Consider the following 23,611-nt stretch of genomic DNA (forward strand, 5'->3'; position numbering starts at 1 on the left):
GGGAACAAGTTTTACCCTTAACAAAAACAAATGAAAGCCGCAAGTGCACAGCTAATCAGTTGTAGTATTTAGGGATCGAATCCACAGAGATTTGTGTGCCTGATATTCTTCTACGATTTCTAACTTTTTGTCTAGACTAGATTGATTTTAGAGGTTGATTGTTTTTCGCGGATTAAACTAAAACGAAAGAAAGCAAATAAATCTATCATAGAAAACAAGTAGAAAAATCGAATGGAAAGCAAGTAAAGCAAGCAAAATATCGAACCTAAACAATTGAAATGCAGATCTAAATAAGCAAGTAAAAATCGATTGGTTTATAAACTATGACTAAAAACGCTGAGCTTTGGGAACTCTACGGGGATCATAATCGGTTTTAACACTAAGGATGATAGATTTGGATTGACGGATATCGAAATATAGGGTTCTAGAGCTAGAGTACGGTGGTATGACTACGTCACTGTCGTGATCATAACCAACTATTTCTCGCAACCCTGACCAGTAGGTTTCCACTCTGGCCCTGGAAGGGAGAGAACGCAAGAGCTGCACAAGACTCGTCAGTACTCACGATCTCGCCGCAGGTAGGTTTCCACTCCTACGGAAAATCGCCTGTTTCATTCTAGGTCTGATACTTAATGAAAACTTTCGCAACACTAACTATCTAGATCAGATACTAGGTGATCAATCAAGCATACATGCAATAAGAACAAGAATAAACAGAGAACAGGTAGAAATCCCAGATCTATAAACCTAGATGTCTTAATCGATTATGAGAACCCCTTTCGGGAACCCTAAGCCCAACTCGGGATTACTCAGACATAGCTGAGGTCGACATCATCATTGGTTTTAATAAAAGTAATCAAAAACAGTAAAGAAAATAGATGAAAGAAAGCTTATCTATTGAAGAACTCAGACTTGAACAATCTTCTACAAGAATCGCATAAAAACGGCTTAAGGAAAAGGGTTTCTGTAAAGTATGAAGGGTTCTCTCTAAAAACGACCTAAATGACAAGTATTTATAGTCTTCAATACTCCATGGTCTCTAGGGTTCCGGAATTGAGGCTGAAAAATGATTTTGGGCTTCAGAAATATGGGCTTTAATTCGGAGTTGGCCGACCGCGGTCGGGAGTGACGTGACCGCGGGAAATAGGGGTTGGCCGCGGTCGGGAAGCTTGTGACCGCGGGGAATGAGCTGGTGGCCGCGGTCGCGTGACTTGCTGGCCGTCTTTGAGTGGCTCTGGGGCTAATGGAATATCTTGAGATCCAACCGTTGGAATGTCTCCAAACCAAGTGCATTTGAAAGCTGGTTGATTCTTCTATAAGTTGTCCAATTTTGAGGGTGATCAGACGGTGAGAAGGTCTTAGTCTCTCCATGAGAGTTCTGACGGTCTGCATTTATCTAAAAGAGTATTTTTTGTTCCAATTTATGCCTCTTTATCCCAAATTACCTGAAAAGTCTTTTAAAATCCGAAAACATAGAAATCCTTTGAAAACCTTTAAAAATGGAGTAAAAACACCTGTAAAAGACATTAAAGTGATCCATAGAAATGGTCAAAATCCGGTGTTATCACTACTTCAGTACTGAACACTTGTACAAAATCCACAGATCGAGATTTTTCATGCAATAGATAGAGATAACAATAACGTGAATAATCATCAATAAAGGTAAAGAAATACTTTTCGCCTCCAAAAGTTGGAACGTTAAAAGGTCCACAAATATCTGTATGTATGATTTCAAGAAGCTGGGTACTTCTTGTGGCTCTTTTCTTAGTGTGTTTAGTTTGCTTACCCTTAACGCAATCTATACACTCTTTACTATTAGTAAAATCTAGATTCGGAATGACTCCTTCTTTTACCAATCTCTTAACTCTTTCATAGGAAATGTGTCCTAATCTTTTATGCCACAAGAAATATGAGTCATCAGTACATGTTTTACGTTTAAGTCGACTTTCAGTGTGCAACGTGAGATGTGTTTTAAAAGGTTGATCAGCCAATTTTAACATATAAAGACCATCAACTAATATTCCAGAACCTATACGATTAGAGTTCAGAAATAAATTAAAACAACCATCTCCTTGAGTAGACTTAAAGCCAGCCAAATCAAGTTTGCTTACAGAAACTAGATTACGGGAAATAGATGGAACATACAGAGTTTGAAATAAATCCAAACAAAATCCACTATCCAAAATGAGACGATAAGTGCCAACAGCTTTAACAGGTGCTTTGTCTCGATTTCCCATCAGTAAGTAGTTTTCACTTGAATTTATGGTCTGGATCATAAGGAATCCCTGCACAGAATTCGTAACATGTACATTAGCACCGGTATCAATCCACCAAGTTTTAGAAGAAACTTTAGCAAGATTTGATTTAAAAAAGCTTACGGAACCCATAGGATTACCTTTATTTTCAAACCATTCTCTTCTTTTAGTGCAATCTTTCTGAAAGTGGCCAACCTTTTTACAAAAGTGGCATCTTTCATTGCTTTCTTCTTCTCAGTAGCTTGATCTGAATCATTCATTTTGGGTGGTGCTCTTTTATGGCTCTTGTTATGCCTTTTCCCAACTTTAGTTCCAGCTCCTTGGACATAATGGGCTACCTTAATTCCTTCCCGACCAAGCCTAGACTCCTCTTGGACCAACTTAGTAGTCAATTCATTAGACGTCCACCTTTCATCAATTGCATTATAATTGATTTGGAATGGTCCATACTGAGGAGGCAGTGAATTTAGGATGGACGAGAAATGAATCGTCCACACTCATTCCTAAATTCTTTAGCTTAGCCGCAAGGTTGGTCATTTTTATGCAATGTTCATGCATAGACCTTGTCCCATCATACTTTATGGTTATAAGATCTGCCATAAGTTTCCCTGCAAGGGATTTATCTGCAGTCTTAAACCGTTCTTCTATGGCTGCCAGATAAGCTTTCGCTTTATCTGCATCCGGAAGGGAAGTTTTGATGTTACTAGCTATTGTCATCCTTAAGAACATGATGCTCAATCTGTTCGATTTCTCCCAAGCTTTATGGAGAATCTTTTCTTCCTCGGTACTATTTTCAGTTAGCGGATTTGGCATTTCTTCCCAAAGCGCCAAATCCAAGTCTAGTACACCTAATGTGAACTCAACTTTCTCTTTCCATTCTGAGAAGTTGGTTCTGGTGAGGATCGGAACAGCTGAGACCATAGATGACAAACTAGCAGGAAAAGATGCTGCAATTTATGAGATACAACAAGCTCTAATTAGGCTCTACTAACAACACAATTATTACAATTATTAAATGCATATGACAAGAAATTATGGCACTCCTGTGGGCAGTCACCATAGTTTCGTTTAAAATCATAGCATTGGTGAATCATTATTGAGTACTAGGTGAATACCCGCACATAACGTGCAGATTTTTCTTTTTAATTATTTTCAAATCTTATATTAAAAAATATAATTATTTTTTGTTATGTGTGTTAGTATATTATTATAAACAATTTTAAAAATTTTATATATACAAAAAACAATTTTAAAAATTAGTTTAAAATGCAATATCATAAATATAAAAAGAAATATAATCATTATTTGAGATGTATATTAGCATGTTATTATAAATAATTTTAAAAATTTTATCCAAAAGAATTAAAAATCAATTAAAAATATAATATTATAAAAAGTTAAGAATTATATAAAATTACACTAAATATCAATTAATATCAATCAATTAATGAAAAAACTGTTCATATTCTTTGAGTGTTTTAAAACTTGATATTAATTTAAAAAAAAAAAATTATAACTTTAAATTATAAAAGTGACACATGTCATCTCCATATCAATATAAAATGATGATGTGTCACTCATATGGAGAGAGTTGGTCATCTTTTATATATAAGATTATACTAAACCAATTACACTAAGTTATTTGTGGATATACTTAGTACACATGTACATAATACTCCATTACTTATTGATCATGTTTATGTTAATAGTCTACCTGTGGGTAGCTAAATTTACATAAACATATCAATCTTACATAAACATGGTTTTCATTTGCAATCATTATAGGATAAAGTCACTGTGGTGATATCAATATCCTGATTTTTGCATATTATATGAAAAATCAATCTTCTGTGACGAATTATGCATTATTTGTTTATTAAAATTCTTACAAATTATTTCTATACAGATTATGCATAGAATTAATTTACATAATTTACATAATTTATGCATGTATTGTTCTTATACGAGTAATGCATAGAACATTAATTTCAAGTTTATATACTGATCTTTTCTACACACATTATGAGTAGGACGATCTAGTACGAATTATGCATAAAATATTTTAAATCTCTTTAATTTTGCACAGAAGAACAAATCAGTATTCATACACATAATGGATGATACTTGATTTATATAAAGGAATTTGCGAAAATCCTTTATACGCAAACTCACAAACTCACACAGAATAGGATCTATATTATTTTTTAAGTGATAAACATACCATCATGTTCGAAATAAAAATTAAACACAGATTCAGATCTACAAACATCTTAATTTGTAGATTCAATTTTCAGTTATTCAAATCATTAGATCTATTATTCTTAAAGGATTAAACAGATGTTCATAACCATGCTCTGATACCACAAGAATTGTTCATTATATTCCATATATTCATTATAAACCGAATTAGAATATTTTGAATATATTTAAGCATTATTTTAATAAATTATTGGTTATTTTGGTTCACTTCGGATTCATTTTCTTTGTCCAGCCCTAATTTAATCCATTTGGATATGGGTATTAACATTCTGTTGTATTGGGTTATTCATTTTAACATTTATAAGTACTAGTCAACCTTAATTTTTAATATCGATTATAGTCTTGTATTTAGTCAAATTTATAAGTGATAGTACATGGTTTATTTAAATGATTTTAGATGTCGATTACATATTCTGGTTTTGTATTATTCTGTCACAAATATTTGAAGTAAATATCAAAGTCAATCAATAATAACAGGTTTGATATTTGAATTTGATATTTACTTCTATAGTGACAGTGTAGACGTGCCACTAATAGCAGCTTCTAAAGCGATCATGCTGCTGGTATGTACAAACTCATCATAATGGGTGCTATAACATCTTTTTAAGTTATATGCTTCTCTCTCCATAAATTTGGTATAAATTTATTACTTTTGGTGTTAAGTTATGCCATATTTTCTAGTCAATTTCCTATTCAATCTTTACCATCTTTGCTATTTTCGTGGTGTCTTCTGGTTTTGACAAATTGTTACTTTTATCATTACATTTTTTGTGCCGTTAGTTGTTAAAACTGTTTTTTTTTTAATATCCCAAATTAATAATTTACAATTTTCCACATTTTTACTTATTTTTGCTTTTATTTTTCATATTTTTAATGATATTAATTTTATGCTTTGCTTTATTTTCGTTAATTTGAAAAAGGTTAGTGTAATTTTTAAATAAAAAAAATTCATAAGCGAATGGCCCATTTTAGTGTAATTTGTCAACTGTGATTCTATTATATATTCAACTTATATTGATAAATTTTTATTTTTGGATAAACAAACAGAGTCCAGACAAAGATATTATAGATTGCGTCCATATGAGAGATCAACCTACTTTTAACCATCCACTTCTCTAAAATTACAAAATTCTGGTAGTTTTAACTCCTCCTCTATTTATCCTATACTAGATAAATACCAATGTATACACGCGAGTTTGTTCTAAAAATAATTTGTATAAAGTTTTAGATTGTTGTATTTATTATATATGCAAAAAATTAGATTAGTCAAAGAAGAATAATTCAAATTGCATTTTAATATCTAATTTGGTTAATAATATTTACACAAAACTGTTCTTTTTAATAACTCCAAAATAGAATATATAAAACTAAGGGAATAATGAAGAAAACACTATCCTACATTGGTATATGTAGAAAATAAGAGTAAGATCCTAAACCAAAAACCTGAATGAATATCCAAAATATCCAGAATACAATTATATAATCAAAATACTAACTATAATTAGACTTAATAACTTGAAATTACAATTATAAATCAAAAATATAAGTTATTTTTATTCAAAATATGATGAAAAGACCCAAAATAATTTACATATACTAAAGTTTTTAGTTAGATTTGTTAAGTTATGCCAAATTTTATTTGAATTTAGCCAATTTTATTCAAATTTTTTTTTTATTTAATTTTTATTTTTTGGATATCCGAACATAAACCAAACCCAATCGAATATAACCGAATCCGAACCAAAATTCTAAAAATCTCGAACAGGTTTTAAATCTAAAAACCAAAATTCGAAAACCCAAATTATCCGAACGTTCGTGTTGGGTTCGGATAATTTGGGTTCTCGATGAATTGGGAGGTGAGTACCTCAGTAGTGAATCTGATGAAATTAATCATTGAGATCAGCAGATCTGCTTTAAGTGAACTTATATCGATCTCCCTCTGAGACATATTGAGTCTTTCTGTAATAGACTACACGAGCACAACCCACTAGGACAAAAAACGTGTTTGTTAATCCATAGATTAAGTTTTCTGACCAACGCGCAGAGGAAACATACTTTATTGATACATGAATTATAGGTTTAGGCTAATTATAGAGAAATTGAAACCATGATCCTGCTAATGCGCGTAAATATATTTGATTTGAAGAAACTTCATTTTGAAGATAAGTTTTAAACCTGAGCAATCCCGTAGCTCTTTTTTCTCTTTCACTTTTTTTGGTTTAAGCATTCCTTTAATGTTATGACATACTGATATTGTCTTAATAAGTTTCCTTCCCTCATAATTAAATCCTATACAAAGTAATGACGCGTACTAATGACGCGTTATAGTAAAAGCTTCATTGACGTGCATTCAAATGGAGGAAATATGGAACGTTTTTCTTTAGTTTTGTTTTTGGCATATTATAATAATGGTAAAAAAGGTAAACTAAATTGTATATTGTTTTTAATTGGATCTTCTAAAGTCTTATTTCCCATCATATAAGGAAAGAAATTTAAGTAGAAATGGAATACTTTTTTTTTGGGGGGACAAAATAGAAATGTGATATAATTTTACATTTTCGTTAACATAAGAAATTTCGAGAAAAAAAAAAAAACACAAGACTTATTCTTTGCTTTTGACTGAATTTGAGGTGCTTATAAAAAGCGAACCACTTCAGAGGTTACAATATCAGTCCATCACAAAATTTTCGGACACATCAAAATTCTCTTTTAAATCTAAATTTCTGCATTTGACGAAAAGGCCAAAGCCTTTTACTCGGAAAGCAAATAAGAAAGAGAGAGAGATAGAGAGAAAGATAGAGAGAAAGAAAGAAAAGAAAAGAAAATGGAGAATCTTAGGTCTTCTAAGACTTCATGTGATTAGAGGTGTGAATCTCGCCATTAGAGATTCATCAAGCAGCGATCCTTATGTCATTGTTCTGATGGGAAAACAAGTAAGTCCCAAACTTTCAATTTTTCATCAATTTAGCCTTCATTTCCGAGTTCTTAATTCAGTTTTTTGTTTTAAGTAATTGTTTAATGGGTCCGTATAATCTCTAGATACTCAAGGTTGTCTAGTTTTTTATATTGTCTGGTCATGAATCTGGTTATGCTTCTCTGAGATTCTTATGTATCTAATGAGAGAATGTTGGTTGTTGAACATCTTACTCAACCTTTTATGTGTTAAAATGAAACAGAACATACTTACAAATTTCAATTTTAGGTTTGATGCAACGCTAGTTTTAGGTATTTTACATGTCAAATGTAGTATAATGGATGCAAATGGTTGTGACTGAGGAATTAGAGGAATAAAAATAAGTAGAAAAGCGTTAAGTAGAATAATAATGATACAAAGAGTTTTGTTCCACTCATTTCTTTTGAAATTAGTAAAGGAACAAATTTTGAAAGTTTTGTTAACGAATTCCAGCAGAATTAGTGGAATTTTTTACTATCTTCGCTTCAAATGGTAATATTTTAGAGAAATGTCAAATTCCATCATTTTTTATTCTTCTAGTTGTACAACCATTTGCACCTGTAAAGTTCATAAGACTTATTTATCATTCAAAATAGTAGTAATGGTTTCTGACATTGTCTCAACCATATAACAAGGTTTTATTTTATTTTGTTCGCGTATAAATTTACACCTGAATCTTTTGGTGTTATGTTTTTCTTCTTTGACGCAGAAGCTACGAACCCGTGTAATGAAAAAGAATTTGAATCCAGAATGGAACGAAGACTTGACACTTTCTATTACTGATCCAATTCTTCCTATTAAGATCGTAAGTGATTCCTTACATTACAACAACTTGTTCTTTCTCGGTAAAATTGAAACAGATTAGAACATAACAAGAAAATGTGTATTTTTGTTGTTGTGATGATACAGATGGTTTACGATAGGGACTGGTTCTCAAGGGATGATAAGATGGGAGATGCGTTTTTTCACATTGATCCGTTCCTTGAAGCAATCAGAATCCAAAACCAGCTTGGAGGACTCCCCGATGGGACCGTAATAATGAAGATACAAGCCAGTAGGCAGAACTGTCTATCAGAAGAGAGCAAGATTGTGTGGCACAAAGGAAAGGTTGTTCAGAATATGTTCCTTAAGCTCCAGAACGTTGAGCGCGGTGAGGTCGAGCTTCAGCTTGAGTGGATTGATGTCTCAGGCCTTCTGAGTATAAAGGAGAATGAGGATGTCGCTTACTAGATTACAGGCTCCGCTATGCTATGTTTAAAAAAAAAAAAGTATATTAGCTATGAGGAAGAAAAAAAAGAAAAGAATCTTTCCAAATGGCTAATTTCTACAACTTTTGAGTTGAGTAAGAATCTTAGAATTAGATCATGCTACATTACTACAATCTGGTTTAGTCAAGAAATATATGTCGATAGAAAAGTCCTTAACAATTAATTAGTAGTTTAATTTTGTTTTTGTTTGAATAAAAATGTTAATTAAGTTTAATTACACGGCCACACGGGTATATTTATATCATCCTATTAAAGCAACGAATAATAAATGTCAAAATACTTATTTTATGCCATTAATGTTACAAATTTGTTCGCGTCAAGACATCTCTGCCCAGAGAACTTTGAACTAAGACAAGCATAGTAATAAGAAAAGTTTTTTTACCTGCAGCGAACTCTCAATAGAACAAGTTAAATACTCCTTCTGTTTCCATATGATATATTATGATGTTTTGAGACTTTTTTGTTTCAAAATATTAGATTTTTCACATTTCTATGTTGCTTTAAATTTATTAAATATTGTGTGACCAATTATATTATATATATTTTATTTAAAATAGTCAAAGTGTATTTAATTCATACAGTAAATGATATTTTTTTGAAGAAAAATAGATTTCTTAATTCTTGTATTTTTGCTATAACATCTAATATATTGAAACAAAGGAAGTATATTTTAATATTTATCTAGAAATTAACTATGATTTCTACTCTTAAACAAACACCATAGACTCCATACCACGATAGTCGTTCTTAGAAATGAATGCTCAAACCCTATTATATTAAGCAAAATATATAGTCTTTCTCAGAAATGTGTTGAATAAATGTTTGAGCAAAATAATAAGTTCGTTTCATGAAACTACGGGTTCATGGATGGAAAATCAATTGAACCAATCACTGAAATATCTAGGAAATGACATGAGTAGACGAACCGAATCTTACAATAAAATAACAAATATATTAAAAGAAGTAAATGAAATTGAATACAAACGTTTTGACTAAAATATTAAATTTACAATGAATAAATTAACGACGCTTGGAATCTCTCGAGTCATCGTTTAGTATAAATTGAAAACTAATAAGTTGTTAAGATTCATCCTCTACCTTTGACAACTCGAGCATTTTCCAGTGTTTTCTCCAATTTCTTTATTTTCCTATTCCGTTTCACGGTTTTTGCTTGTCATTTTTTTTTATTTTATTTTGTGTCACTCAGACAAAACTCTACCATCTGGTCTGTTCGCTCACGATTTCAGAAGTTATGGACAGGATCAGTGGGCTACCTGATGAATTATTAGTGAAGGTATTACTGTTTCTTCCAACAAAAGTTGCAGTATCCACTAGCATTTTGTCGAAACGATGGGAGCGTGTTTGGATGTGGTTGCCAAAAATTAAGTTCACAGACAGAGATTATTCAGAGTCTGAGTGCAATAGGTTACGGTGTTTTCTTGACAGGAATCTACCCTTACATAAAGCTCTCGTTATAGAGACCTTGCGGCTCAAGTTTAGTAAATTACATTGTAAACCTGAAGATATCAAACTGTGGGTTGTAATTGCAGTTTCTCTATACTTACGTAAGTTGGATCTTTCCTATTCGTCTTATCTGGATAATGATAAGCTGCTGCCGAGTAGCTTGTTTACTTGCAGATCGCTCGTGATCTTGAAAATTAAAGGCAAGATTCTCTTGGATGTTCCTCGAATGGCTTGTCTTCCTTCTCTGGAAACTTTGCAACTTCATCGTGTGATATACTTCAATGAAGCATCTCTTCAACGGCTTCTATCTAGTTGCCCTGTTCTTAAAGCTTTATTGGTGAATTTTTGTGGTTCTGGCACCATGAGAAAGTTCACCGTTATTGTCCCGTCTTTACAGATTTTATCACTATATATACCTGACGATGGTGCTTTTGATGGGTTTGTAATAGAAACTCCTCAACTGAAATATTTCAAACTTTAAGGATTATAATGGAGAGAGTCACTACTGTTTGATTGAGAATATGCCTAAGCTGAGAGAGGCAGATGTTGATGTTGTGTTCCCTAATATCAAGAGTCTTATCGAATCAATAACATCTATCAAGCGTATTACAATTTGTTCTTTCAAGGTAATCAATTTCCATTTATCAACTCATTCATATTTTATTTACTAATACTTTAATATTATGTACAGGCTGTCTACGGCGAGGGTTTAGTCTTCAACCAGCTTCAACATCTGAAGATATGTCTATGCAGTAACTATTCAGGGAATCTCATTGTCCGGTTTCTCAAACATTCTCCTAACTTACGAGTCCTAGATCTCTTCATAATGGGAGGTGTAAGTTTCGCTGACAAAACTATTTTTATTGTTCTAATGCTCTGTGCATGTTATAAGTTTAATCTTTTTTTTTTCTGCTTGATCTTAGGATCATCAACCTACTGATATGTTTTCCTGGGATCAACCAAGTAATGTTCCTGAATGTGTGTTGTCAAGTCTACAAATTTTCAATTGGTCGGGTTACAAAGGAGAACCAAAAGAGAGAGATCTTGCAGTATATATCTTGAAAAACGCTTGTCGTTTAATGACTTTCACAATCTCGCAGTTGAAAATGATGTTCCAAAACTTGAGATGCTCAAGGAATTGGCTCTATCTTCCAGAGCATCGACAATGTGCCAAATTGCATTTGTTTAAGTTCCCAACAATAAGATTATGAGCTTGTTATTCGTTTCCCCTATGTGCTCTGGTCGTTTGGTTTGTATTTGATCTTTGAAACTTGCTTTCGACAAATTTTTTTTTTTTCTATTTGTTGTCAAGAAGAACCAGATTATTTTATCTGAGGCTAAGTTATACTATGATAAGTTTTAATATTTTGTGAGGCATATACACCTATATAAAGACATATATATATATATATATATATATTATGGAGATGCCTTGTGAAAAGAGAACTTGCTTTGTTTAGGAAGATAGATCTCCTCGTGCTCAAAGATGTATTAAGCTCGTCTTTTAACATTTCCCAGTGAAGAAATTGAACATGATCTTAATTAAAAAAAAGAGAAATTTAATGAGCTAATTATTTTGGTTTTGAAAGAATAATAATAAAAGACTATTAAATCAAATGTTAGATGGTATAGTTTGAACAAATAGTAATCCTAATAACTTAGTTTCATGAATCTACTGGTTTATGGATAGGAAATCAATTGAACCAACCACTGAAATGTCTAGGAAATAACATGAGTAGATGAACCGAATCTTCTTGATTCTTTTGACTTCTCAATAATTATTACAAGAACTGAATACAAAACGATTTGACCAAAATATTAAATTTACAATAAATAAATTAACGACGCTTGAATTCTCTTGAATCATCATCGTTTAGTATAAATGACAATAGTAAGTAGTAAAGATTCATCCTCTACCTTTGATAAATCGATCATTTCCTAGTGTCTTCTCCGGTTTCTATGTTTTATTATTTTCCTATTCTGTTTCTCCTTTTGTTCCTTATCATTTTTATTTTGGGTCGCTCAGACAAACGGTCTGATGAATTGTTAGTGAAGATATTATTGTTTCTTCCAACAAAAGTTGCTGTAACCACTAGCATTTAATCCAAACGATGGGAGCGTCTTTGGATGTCGCTGCCAATACTTGAGTTCGATGCTAAATCTGATCCGAAGTCTGAGTGCTATTGAAGTTAAACTTTATTTTGGATCAATCTTAATTTAGGCTTATGATAGAGAATTCTAGAGATTTTCTAGAAACATTTTAAAAGGTTGATCACCTCCTTATACTGTTATAGAAAAACCTATAAGTTAAATATCTAGATAATATTATAGAAATATTTAGATGATTGTAATTAAGATGGCCTCTAAAAAAGTATCTAGAACTAGATGTCTTTGGAGGCTATAAATAGCTTCTCACCTTCTCATTTGTATGCATATAAGAAAAGTTGAACAAATTAATAAAGCAAGTTTTTTAAGAGTTTTCCTCTTCATAAGTTCTCTAAATCTCTCCAAAAGTTTTTCAAGTGTTTTCTAAGTGTTCTTCCATATTTTTCTTTAGAAGGTTTTTTTTTTTTTTGAGTTTCTTGGGTATTACGATCTTGGACTAGTGCTAAGCACTATCAGTGTTATTTTTCTTTACATGGTATCAAAGCCATTCTAATTTTACGCTCTTTAAAATCGGGGTTTAAAGAGCGCTCGGGTATACTCTAAGTATGAAATCTATGAGTCGTGTCGTTGGATTGGGAATGGAGATCTTCAACCAATCTAACTACCAGTTATGGATGTCATGTATGGAGTCATACTTGGTTAGTGAGGACTTATGAGATGTCGTCAGCGGTAGCAGCACAACACCAGCAAGGGGAGATGCTGCAACAGCGGAAGTGACAAAGGAGTGGTGATATATCATGTTTTTTATGGTTTTTGATCATGGTATAAGTCTTATTTATAGAGTCTTTTTAGTGTTTCTCGAATCTTTTGGAATCTTTTCAGGTCATAGGTACGTTTGGAGCTTAATTGGTGATTTTTGAGTACTTTGGAGCTAAACAAGGATCAAATTTGTGAAGGATGGATCATGTGCTTTAGTGTCGCTCGACACCATGGATAATGACGCTCGACACCGATCGAAAAAATAAGAAAACGCGATTTTGTCTCCTATTTGGAGAAGGAATTGGGCCCAGAAGTTTCCAAATATTCCCTAAGAAGCCCTAAACGTGTTTTTAAGTTATAAATAGGGTTTTTAGCCACCTTATATCGATACTTTAGATTTTCTTAGAGAGAACTTTTGTTTTTGAGAGCTTTAGGGGAGACAAGTCTGAAACTCCGTTCCGGAGAGAGAAGATTTCGAACCCCTGTTTATTAATCTATTTACTGCTTTCTGCAATCTATTCATTGATGTTTATTGCTTCAATCTTCATGTCTGAGTAGTTTGCTTGTTAGGTTTAGGGTTCTCATAAAAGATTTCTTTGGATGTTAGATTAATTGATTAAGTTAGGATTCATAATCTATTTAGTTCTTCACCATAGGTTGTTCTTAAAGCTAATTCTAGACTGGCCACCTAGAACTTAGATCTTAGGTTAATTGATTGTCACGGAAGTGTAATTGAATAACTGGAAAGAACCTAGGATGAGCAAAGTAGCTATTCGCAAAAGAATTTGGGTTAGATACTTTGTGAACATATCGAACTTGAGCATTAAAGCTGGTTTATGTCTTTAGGATTTTCAAAGGAATTTGGAATTCTGAGATTTAAACTTAGATAATTCTCGCAACGGAAGTTGGTTAATTATAATTTCGTGATTTGAGTACAAGAACCGTGCTTAACCCTGAACCCTGATTTACCGATTAATCTGCATTCTCTGATTTCCTGAGAAACACCCTGGACCTAACCTTTTTCCCATCGAGTTTACAATTGTTTTGCTTTCATTGTTGCTTTTAATTTCATTGTGTTTGCTTAGCGTAATTCAAGCCTAGATAGTTTATTGTGCGAATCTCTCGTCTCTGTGGTTCGACCCCTTGAATACTACAACTGCACATCTGTGCTCTTGCAGAGTAGCTTAGGGATTAAACTTTGAGCAGATCAAGTTTTGGCGCCGTTGCCGGGGACTTGATTTTCGCCATTAGACTTTAGTTCTTGAGTTTTGACTAAGTTTTTTTTTAGTGTCGAGCGACACCCCTAGTGGTGTCGCGCGACACCAGTCGTTTTTGTTTAATTTTATTTTTTACTTTGTTACTTACATTGCTCTTTATCTTTATCTCAGAAACCAGCAGAGATGGAGAACGCATTGGCATTAGTTCGTGATGATGCTGGAGTCTGGAGAGACCAAAAGGGTCATGTGTGCAATGAGAAAGGCCAGCGACTTGATGGAGAAGGTAACATCATCAGGACACTGGGTGATTATAACAGGCCTGAGCAGTTCTATGCAATCGGTCTGCGATTCGCGCCCCTGCGTTTCAAATGAACGATTTTGAGCTGAAACTTGTGTACTATAGTCTTGTGGGTCAGCATCCCTTTCATGGTCACTCTCACGAGCACCCTATGGATCATATCGAGAGGTTTGAGGACTTGGTCACCAGCATCAAATACAATGGAATGTCCAATGATTTCCTCTTCTGCAAGCTGTTTCCATACTCTCTTGCTGGAGAAGCAGCTAACTGGTTGAAGCAGTTGGAGCCTGGTTCATTGACTACTTGGGAAGAGACCAGGAACGCTTTCCTACATAATTTTTACGATGATGCCAGGTCTGAGGAACTGAGACTCAAAATCTCAACGTTTTCTCAGGGACCAACTGAGGTGTTCAAAGCTGCTTGGGTGAGATTCAAGTCGTACCAGCGAGATTGTCCACATCATGGTTTCAGTGATGTTCAGCTGCTGGGTATTTTCTTCAGAGGTGTTGATTGGAGGTATCAGATGGCTCTTGATGCTGCAAGCAATGGGAATTTCAACACCAGATATCCTGAAGACGCAGTCGTGCTTATTGAGAACTTGGCATCTAGCAAAAGTACCAAGAATGCAGACTATCAGCGAAAGAAGCAGGGTGGAAACATGGATGGATCGCAGATTGCTGAGGTGAAGGCTAAGCTTGACTCTGTGCATAGCCTTCTAGTGGGTATGAAGTCCATCTGATACGCTGCAGGGGTTAAGAATTTCGAACTAGATGAAGCACTTAAGGAAGAGGATGTTAACTTCATCAATGGAGCTGGATTTCAGGGTCAGAGATTTGGTACTCAGCCAGGAAACATGAATTACAGTGGAAATAATCAAAGGAGTAGCTTCACAGGTAATCAGAACTCTTCTGGTTATAACTCCAATCCTCAGTACCAGACATCCTACTCCAACAACAGTTTTTCAAGGAACTATGGAAGTCTATGCTGGAACAGATCTTGGAAGGTCAGCAGAAGATGACTGTGGATTTCAATGGGAAGATTGATGCTCTGTATCTGGATCTGAATGGAAAAATTGAAGTTCTAAACACTCATGTCAAGAAGCTTGATACTCAGGTTGCTCAGACTATAGAGTCTGTAAAAAGGCAAGAATGATTCTTTCCTGGGGAGACTGATTCCAATCCTAGGCATTACTGCAGTGCCATCTTATAAAGAATGGTAAAAAGTTGACTCATGTGCTTAAAAATGATGTTTCTGAGGATGAAATCGTGGAGTTGGACGAATCTGAAGAAAATTTCGAAGTTGCAGAGCCGGTGTCGAGCGACACCACAACTAGTGTAGCGCGACACCAATTGCAGAGCGAAGCCGATATTGCTCAAAGTCCGAAATCAGCAGAGGAAAGGGTCTACAAACCTAAGATTCCTTACCCAAGGAGTCCTAAGAAGTCTAAGCAGGAGCTAGACAATGCAAGATGCAAGGCTTTGATGGAGAAGCTTGTGATTGAGATTCTTTTGGTTGATGATGTGAAGATTGCTCCTACTCTCAGACACTATGTGAAGAGAATGGTGACTAATAATCTGAGTCATGAGGAAGGAGTGATGATGATTTCTGAATCGGTCAGTGCTGTGATTCAGAATAAGATTCCAGAGAAACTCTTGGACCCAGGAAGCTTTGTTTTGGACTGCTCTATCTTCTCAGAGAGGTTCAAGAGATCGCTGTGTGATCTTGGTTCAAAGTGTCAACCTAATGCCACACTCTGTAGCTGTTAGTCTTGGGATGACTGATTTCCAACCAACTAAAATCTCCCTAATCCTAGCAGATCGATCTACCAGAATCCCAAAAGGTGTCTTGGAGGATGTTCCAATTAAAGTTAGTGATTGCATAATTCCTACAGATTTCGTAGTTCTGGAATATGGAGAGGAACCCAAAGATCCTCTTATCCTGGGAAGATCATTTTTAGCTACAGCTGGAGCGGTAATTGATGTCAAGCATGGTAACCTTGATCTCCACCTGGGAGATACAATCATGAACTTCAAGATGGAGAAGCTGAAGGATCCAACCATAGATGATCAGACATTCCAAGTCAGTGCAATACCTGAAGTGATAGTTGGAGATCAGAACATGTTTGATGCTGAGAAGGTGAGAGATCAACCTGAGTTGACGAAAACGTCTACAATATCAGTGACTGCTGTTGATCAGGAAGCTCCAAACATCTCACTCCATTCATCTCCACAAAGCAAAGGTGTGCACCTCTTGAGCTTAATCCTAATTCTTGTGATATCATCAAAACTGATTTGAAAGATGCAGACTCTGTCTCACGACGCAAGCTATGAGACTATCGTAGAGCTCTTGTTTTTTTCAATTGATGATATTGCAGGGAATAAGTCAAGGCCACCCAAACACATATCTCACCCTGGTGCTATTCCTGCATTCCTTGGACGATTTCATGCGCTCAACGCTTACACACCACCATGGATGAGACGACTTTTACAGAGGCATTCTTTGCCACTGGCTGATCCACCAGATGCATAGTCCATCCAATCAAGTCAAGCTAATGACTTAAAACAAGCGCTTGGTGGAAGGCAATCCACTGATAAGTCTGTACATAAGTCTTTTTGTTTCTTTTGATTTTTGTTTTTGGTTTTCTTGTTTTAGGTGAAGCAGAGGTTGGTGTCGAGCAACACCACCCTCGGTGTTGCTTGACACTTGCTTCTGTGAAAAAAAAAATAAATAGGAATTAGCTTAACCGGAAATCCAGAAATGGAGTGGAATCAGGAGTCGGATCGGGCACAAGGAGATTAAGTTCACGACGTACAAGTGTCACGCGACACTACCTTTGGTGTCGCTCGTCACTTACAAACAGGTAAGTTCTCCATTTTTCCTGCGTTTCTCTGTTTTCTTTCTTTTGTTTCACCAACTTCGGACTAGATAACACTGGGGACAGTGTTGTTCAAGTCTGGGGGAGGTAGTCGCTGACATTGTGTTTGTTTTTCTTAGAGTCAGTCGTGTCAAAACGTTTTTGAGTCAAAACTTGTTGGAGATTATGATGCTTTTCCTGGAATTATTGTGCTGACCTTTCATCTTAGTGACCACTGCTGCAGATTCAGTCTAGATCCGACTAATGAAAAATCAAAAGGCTGACTAGTTGACTAGAGGCGTCCATGTTTCCAACAAAGTCCACTAACCTGAGCTAATTTCTGAACTCTTTCTTTTACCTCATTGATGTGACTGATGTTCATAGAGCTTGATTCCTCGTTCATACTTGACAAATGAAAGCCTGTGTGAAATCTTATGTTGGTGCTTCTCTCCCTTGTGATGAGCTAAAAAAAAAGTGAAGAAAAAAAAGAAAAAGGCGAAAAGATTGAGATGATTTTCTTTTAGAACTAGGAAAATTTCCAAAGATCCCATTATTTCACTTCTAAGTTGGAATGATCACACAAAGGAAAGAAGCGAGGGGTAGGAAAGTTTCCTATGACCCCACTATTCGCTGAAAACCTTTGATACAAGGTAAGGGGACAAATCGGGGGCTCGATGGCAAAAACCATCAGTACTCGCAACTTTAACCTTATTGTGCATATGCCATAAAAAAAAAAGAGTTGATGAGTGTGCAAAAAGAATAAGTCTGGGGGAGAGAAAAGTACCAAGGATTATATGGCTGATTTTTTAAAGTATAGTTTGGGAAAGAGTCTAGAAGGTTCTTGGCATCTGAATCATTAGTGAGATCCAGCGATGAGGGTTTATGGACAATGTTGTGGAATTTTGGACATAATCTGGGAAGCTGTGAATGTCTGCGGAGAAGTACATGGTGGTTCAATTTGGAATGATGAAGCAGCGCTTGAATTACAGGGTGATCGGTCAAAAGCGATGTTCTAGTGAAAGGTTGAGTCTCCGTGTTTTTCAAACCTCTTTCTCTTATTTGGTATTCTGTTTGCTTGAGGGCAAGCAAATGCTAAGTCTGGGGGAGTTGATATATCATGGTTTTTATGGTTTTTGACCATGGTATAAGTCTTATTTATAGAGTCTTTTTAGTGTTTCTCGAGTCTTTTGGAGTCTTTTCAGGTCATAGGTACGTTTGGAGCTTAATTGGTGATTTTGGAGCACTTTGGAGCTAAACAAAGATAAAATTCGTGAAGGATGGATCATGTGCTTTAGTGTCGCTCGACACCATGGAGAGTGACACTCGACACCGATCGAAGAAATAAGGAAAACGCGATTTTGTGTATTGCTTTCTGCAATCTATTCATTGATGTTTATTAATCTATTTACTGACGCTCGACACCATGGAGAGTGTCGCTCAAACTCCTGTTTTGTGACGCTCGACACCATGGAGAGTGTCGCTCAAACTCCTGTTTATTAATCTATTTACTGCTTTCTGCAATCTATTCATTGATGTTTATTGCTTCAATCTTCATGTCTGAGTAGTTTGTTTGTTAGGTTTAGGGTTCTCATAAAGGATTTCTTTGGATGTTAGATTGATTGATTAAGTTAGGGTTCATAATCTATTTAGTTCTTCACCATAGGTTGTTCTTAAAGCTAATTCTGGACTGGCCACTTAGAACTTAGATCTTAGGTTAATTGATTGACACGGAAGTGTAATTGAATAACTGGAAAGAATCTAGAGTGAGCAAAGTAGCTATTCGCAAAGGAATTTGGGTTAGATACTTTGTGAACATATCAAACTTGAGCATTAAAGCTGGTTTATGTCTTTAGGATTTGCAAAGGAATTTGGAATTCTGAGATTTAGACTTAGATAATTCTCGCAACGGAAGTTGGTTAATTATTATTTCGTGATTTGAATTCAAGAACTGTGTTTAACCCTGAACCCTGATTTACCGATTAATCTGTATTCTCTGATTTTCTGACAAACACCCTGGACCTCGAGTTTACAACCGTTTTGCTTTCATTGTTGATTTTAATTTCATTGTGTTTGCTTAGCGTAATTCAAGCCTAGATAGTTTATTGTGTGAATCTCTCGTCTCTGTGGTTTGACCCCTTCAATACTACAACTGCACATCTGTGCTCTTGCAGAGTAGCTTAGGGATTAAACTTTGAGCAGATCAAGTGAACACAGAAGAATGTCAAGGCGGAGTTTGCTTTAAAAAGGTCAATCTCTTCTGGGGTATTTGAGCATGTCTTCAGGTGTACATCCGCGAGTGCTATTTGGCAGGTGCTAGATCAATTGTTCAACAAGACGAACGAGACTCGTCTACAACTATTAGAGAACGAGCTGGCGAATGCGAAGCAGGGAGAGTCTTCAATCTCAGAGTTTTTCATCAAGGTAAAAAATCTTTGCACTGAGATTAACACTCTAAACCCAGAGGAGTCAATTTCAGAAGTACGTTTGAAACGGTCTATTATTCGTGGTCTACAACCCGAATATACACCGTTTGTTACTTCAGTTCAAGATTGGGCTACATGTAATGTCTCCGATCTGCAATAGGGTCGCCGGGACGGATCATGGCCGTGAAGCGGGAAAAAATGACCGAGAGTTTAACGAAGAACATGAGCCATGGTCCAGAAGGATGGGTTAAGTTTGTTAGCATGGGACTTAGCCAGGAAAAAGAGAGAAAGATAGCTCAACAAGTAGGATTGAGCTAAGACGAGCTGGAAGGGGTAAGCTAAGCTAGGTGGATCAGCTGCCGGGAAGCTCAGCTCAGCTAGGAAGAATATAATACAGTTGGTTCATCTGAATGGTAAGTGAGATGGCTGGACTTGGGCGGTTATGGCCGAAGGGTAACAAAGCCTATGCACCCAATCAATGCACTCGTTCGGCCAACAACTCGCGCCTGTTCGCCCCAAACGGTTACAACAAGGGAAAATCTATAAATAGACCCCTTGGGCCATATTTTCAGACAAACAGGGAGAGAAACTCTGCCCAAATTTCTACCAAACTGTGAGACTAAGGCAAACCAAGAGAGAGAAATAACCTGTCCGGCGGTAAGAGAAACCGACCGGAGCGGCTGGTGCGGGTCGCAGAGAAAGAAGGGATGTGATAAGTGCGGCGAAGGCAATCCGACCGCAAGTGACTAAAGGTACGTGTTATAGTTGTAAGCGCGCGCGGTTAAATTGTCGGTCCGCCAGCCAAATCTGATGATCGGCCAAAGTATGGGCTAGGCCGATCAGATGGTAAGTCTCGACCGAACCGATAAGTGTTTCACCGGACGCATTAAACGACCGGCCCAAGTATGGGCTAGGCCGATTCGTTTGTGTGACCCAGCTGAAATCCCAACAAGTCGCCGACCATGGAATTGAGATTTAGGCCGGCGATAGTGCGCGATCGGTTGTGTAGTATAGTTCGGATCCGGTCGGCGTGGCGAGCGGTTTTAATAGGCGGGGCCGATCTTACCGAGACTCGGTCGATCCAAGGCTGACCCATGATCCGGATCGGAAAAATAGATTACCGTGGAATAATAAAAAAGGGTCGGGGAATCATGAGCATAAAACGCATACATGTGAATGAAATGAATAATTCTTAGCCAAAATAGTGTGTACTTATGATGTTAGTTTATAGGAAGCGATGTACGCGGAAAGGAAAAAGGATAGACGCGCAGACCGTTTGGCCAAGAATGATGGGTGGTGTGATAGAATAGATAGTTAGGAGCATGCAAACTTATCATAGCTTATATGCAAACTCTTAAGTTGTATTGAATCCTTTATTATATCAATAAAATATCTGTTCTCTTACTTGTTTATTACATATCGACTCTAAGTTAGTGATCTCAGAATACATACATCGAACATAGATTAAATAAAGGACTAGACCCTAAAATAGACTGATGGGGTCGGAGTCGTATAGCGGTCCGACCGGGAACAACCTCCATGGGCTTAAAGTCCGGGATGGGGTGTTGCAAGTTGGTATCAGAGCGTGCTTGCTCCTAGGACGGTTTAGTGTTGGGTTTTGGGTACACCACTCATCGGCTAAAAGAGTCTCGCGCTAGGATGTTGCTTAGACTTGTTTAGGAATCCTGTTAATAGTTAGGGTGCACTAACTAAACGATATCTGCAGATGGGTAAAAGCAACAAGACGGGGAAAAGTAAAAAGAATAAGGAGACGGCTGAAACAAGTCAGGGTAATGCGGCAGATCCGTGTGTTCTCAACTCCACCGGACCTGAGGCTGGGAAAAGAGAGAAGGGAAACGGGAATTCGGTCGTGTATGGACCGACCAAAGTCGTGAATAACAGGAAAAGGCCGATGGGTTACCAAGATGGTCGTGAGGCGGTGAACCGGGAGGACATCACCGAAACATCGGATAAAGGTGCTGGAAATAAGAAAGGTGCGGCAGCTAGAACGGAAAATCAGACCGCAGTACCTACTCCTGCGGAGATGTGGCAAACACTCCAAGCCATTATGACGCAATTGACGGTCCTGAGTCAAACTGCAGCACCAGCGGGAAACCTGTCCGATGGGCAATCCACAAGGATCTATACGGCCATTCCGATTGTAGAAGGGAAGGAAGGCATGGCTGCGGAGGTGGTGGAACTCGATTCATCACCGGCTAAGCTAGCAAGGAAAGTGAACTATTTGGTCTTGTTGGATCACGTGGCCAGGCTTGGAACTAGGCAATTTCGAGGCAGTTTCGACCCGATAGAGGCGGACGAATGGAGGAACTGCCTGGTCAGAAACTTTCGATCCACAAGGTGCCTGGAGGATTACAAGAAGGACATCGCGGTCCACTTCCTCAAAGGGGATGCGCATAACTGGTGGTCTCAGTGGAAAAGCGCTCGGGAGGTATTGACACTTTTGCCGAGTTTGAGGAGGAATTTAATCAGAAGTACTTTCCTTCGGAAGCTTGGGATAGACTGGAACAACAATTCCTGGATTTGACACAAGGAAACCGGACTGTCCGAGAGTACGAGGTGGAATTCAACCGTCTTCGATGGTGTGTTGGAGGGGAATTGGTGAAGGAGGATACACAGAATCGGCGATTCCTCCGCGGCTCAAGAGGAGACCTCCAGACCCATTGCTCCTCATGCACCTTCAGATCGGTTGCAAAATTAGTGGAACAGGTTGCGGCTGTTGAGTCCAGTATTGGGGAAGAGAATAAGGAAAGAGCCCCGACACGTCCCAACCTGGCGAGTAAGATCGTGGATAACAGGAAACGGAAATGGGATCAGGTCGGTGAAGGCGGTCAAGCCTCGGCTAAACAAGGGGAATGTGCGACTTGTGGGGTACATGCTGGAGCATGTGCCAAGTGCGGAAGCAAGAACCACACGGTTCAAAGCTGTCCGCGGATTGAGCAAGGGCAGCTCAGGGTTAAAAAATGAGGAAAGATCCTGTTTCTATTGTGGAAAAGCCGGACATTTCAGGAAAGAATGTCCTAAGCTGCAAGCAGAAATACGGATGGAACAAAGGGGAAACCGTAGAGGGGACACACAGCAAGCTAAGAGATAGGCTGTGGCACCCCGGGTGTACGAGTTGTCCAAGGAAATTGAAGAGGCCGTAAGTTACAGTGAGATCACTGGTAAGTTTTCTAGTCTATTCAATAATTTAAATTTCGAGCATGGCATTGCATCGGGGTAGAAAGGGTAGGGAACTTAGCATTTAGAAAAAATGTGTAGGGACCTTGGAAATAGGTGGTGTGTCAACACATGTCTTATTTCATACCGGAGCTACACATAGTTTTGTGAGCCCGGAAATGATAGGAAAAGGCAGGTTCCGAAGGGAACCTTGGAAAGACTATGGAATAGTCAATGCCGCAGGTGGTCAGGTCATCTTCTCGCAAGGAACAGTCCATGATATCTCGGTGATGGTCGGTGGGGTAAATCTACCGGCGGACCTAGTCATAGTTCGACTCAAGCATCATGAAGTGATATTGAGTATGGACTGGCTAGGAAAATATAAAGCAACGCTAGACTGTTATCGGGGGCGGGTGCGGTTTAAACGGGATACGGAAAGGTTGGAGTTCCAGGGAATTCGATCAACTCCAGGAAGTTTGATAGTCTCGGCAATCCAAGAAGAATGGATGCTGGAAAAAGGGTGTGAGGCATACTTGGCCACGATCACCACAGCCGATTTGGGTAAAGGTGCCGAGATC

The 23,611-nt window shown here is 37.0% G+C and overlaps 2 protein-coding genes and 1 non-coding gene across 3 annotated transcripts; 2 read left to right on the plus strand and 1 right to left on the minus strand.

The window, feature by feature from the left end:
- Nucleotides 1-6,815: 6,815 nt before the first annotated feature.
- Nucleotides 6,816-8,883, plus strand: LOC18008296 (protein C2-DOMAIN ABA-RELATED 2). Its single transcript, XM_024154367.1, has 4 exons — nucleotides 6,816-6,835; nucleotides 7,255-7,447; nucleotides 8,177-8,272; nucleotides 8,377-8,883. Exons 1-4 carry the CDS (start codon nucleotides 6,816-6,818, stop codon nucleotides 8,695-8,697), a joined length of 630 nt encoding a protein of 209 aa, XP_024010135.1. The 3' UTR covers nucleotides 8,698-8,883.
- Nucleotides 8,884-9,987: 1,104 nt separating this feature from the next.
- LOC18008686 (FBD-associated F-box protein At4g10400) lies at nucleotides 9,988-11,388 on the plus strand. The gene is given in 5 exon segments (XM_024154372.1): nucleotides 9,988-10,677; nucleotides 10,679-10,825; nucleotides 10,891-11,034; nucleotides 11,123-11,297; nucleotides 11,300-11,388. Coding segments are annotated over 5 exon segments (1,245 nt in total).
- A 3,552-nt stretch (nucleotides 11,389-14,940) lies between these two features.
- LOC112087167 lies at nucleotides 14,941-15,047 on the minus strand. The gene has a single exon (XR_002899932.1). It is a non-coding gene; the product is annotated as a small nucleolar RNA R71 (small nucleolar RNA).
- Between the last annotated feature and the right edge of the window lie 8,564 nt (nucleotides 15,048-23,611).

The sequence above is a fragment of the Eutrema salsugineum genome, unplaced genomic scaffold (assembly GCF_000478725.1).
Source record: "Eutrema salsugineum unplaced genomic scaffold, Eutsalg1_0 scaffold_9, whole genome shotgun sequence".
Taxonomy (NCBI): Eukaryota; Viridiplantae; Streptophyta; class Magnoliopsida; order Brassicales; family Brassicaceae; genus Eutrema; species Eutrema salsugineum.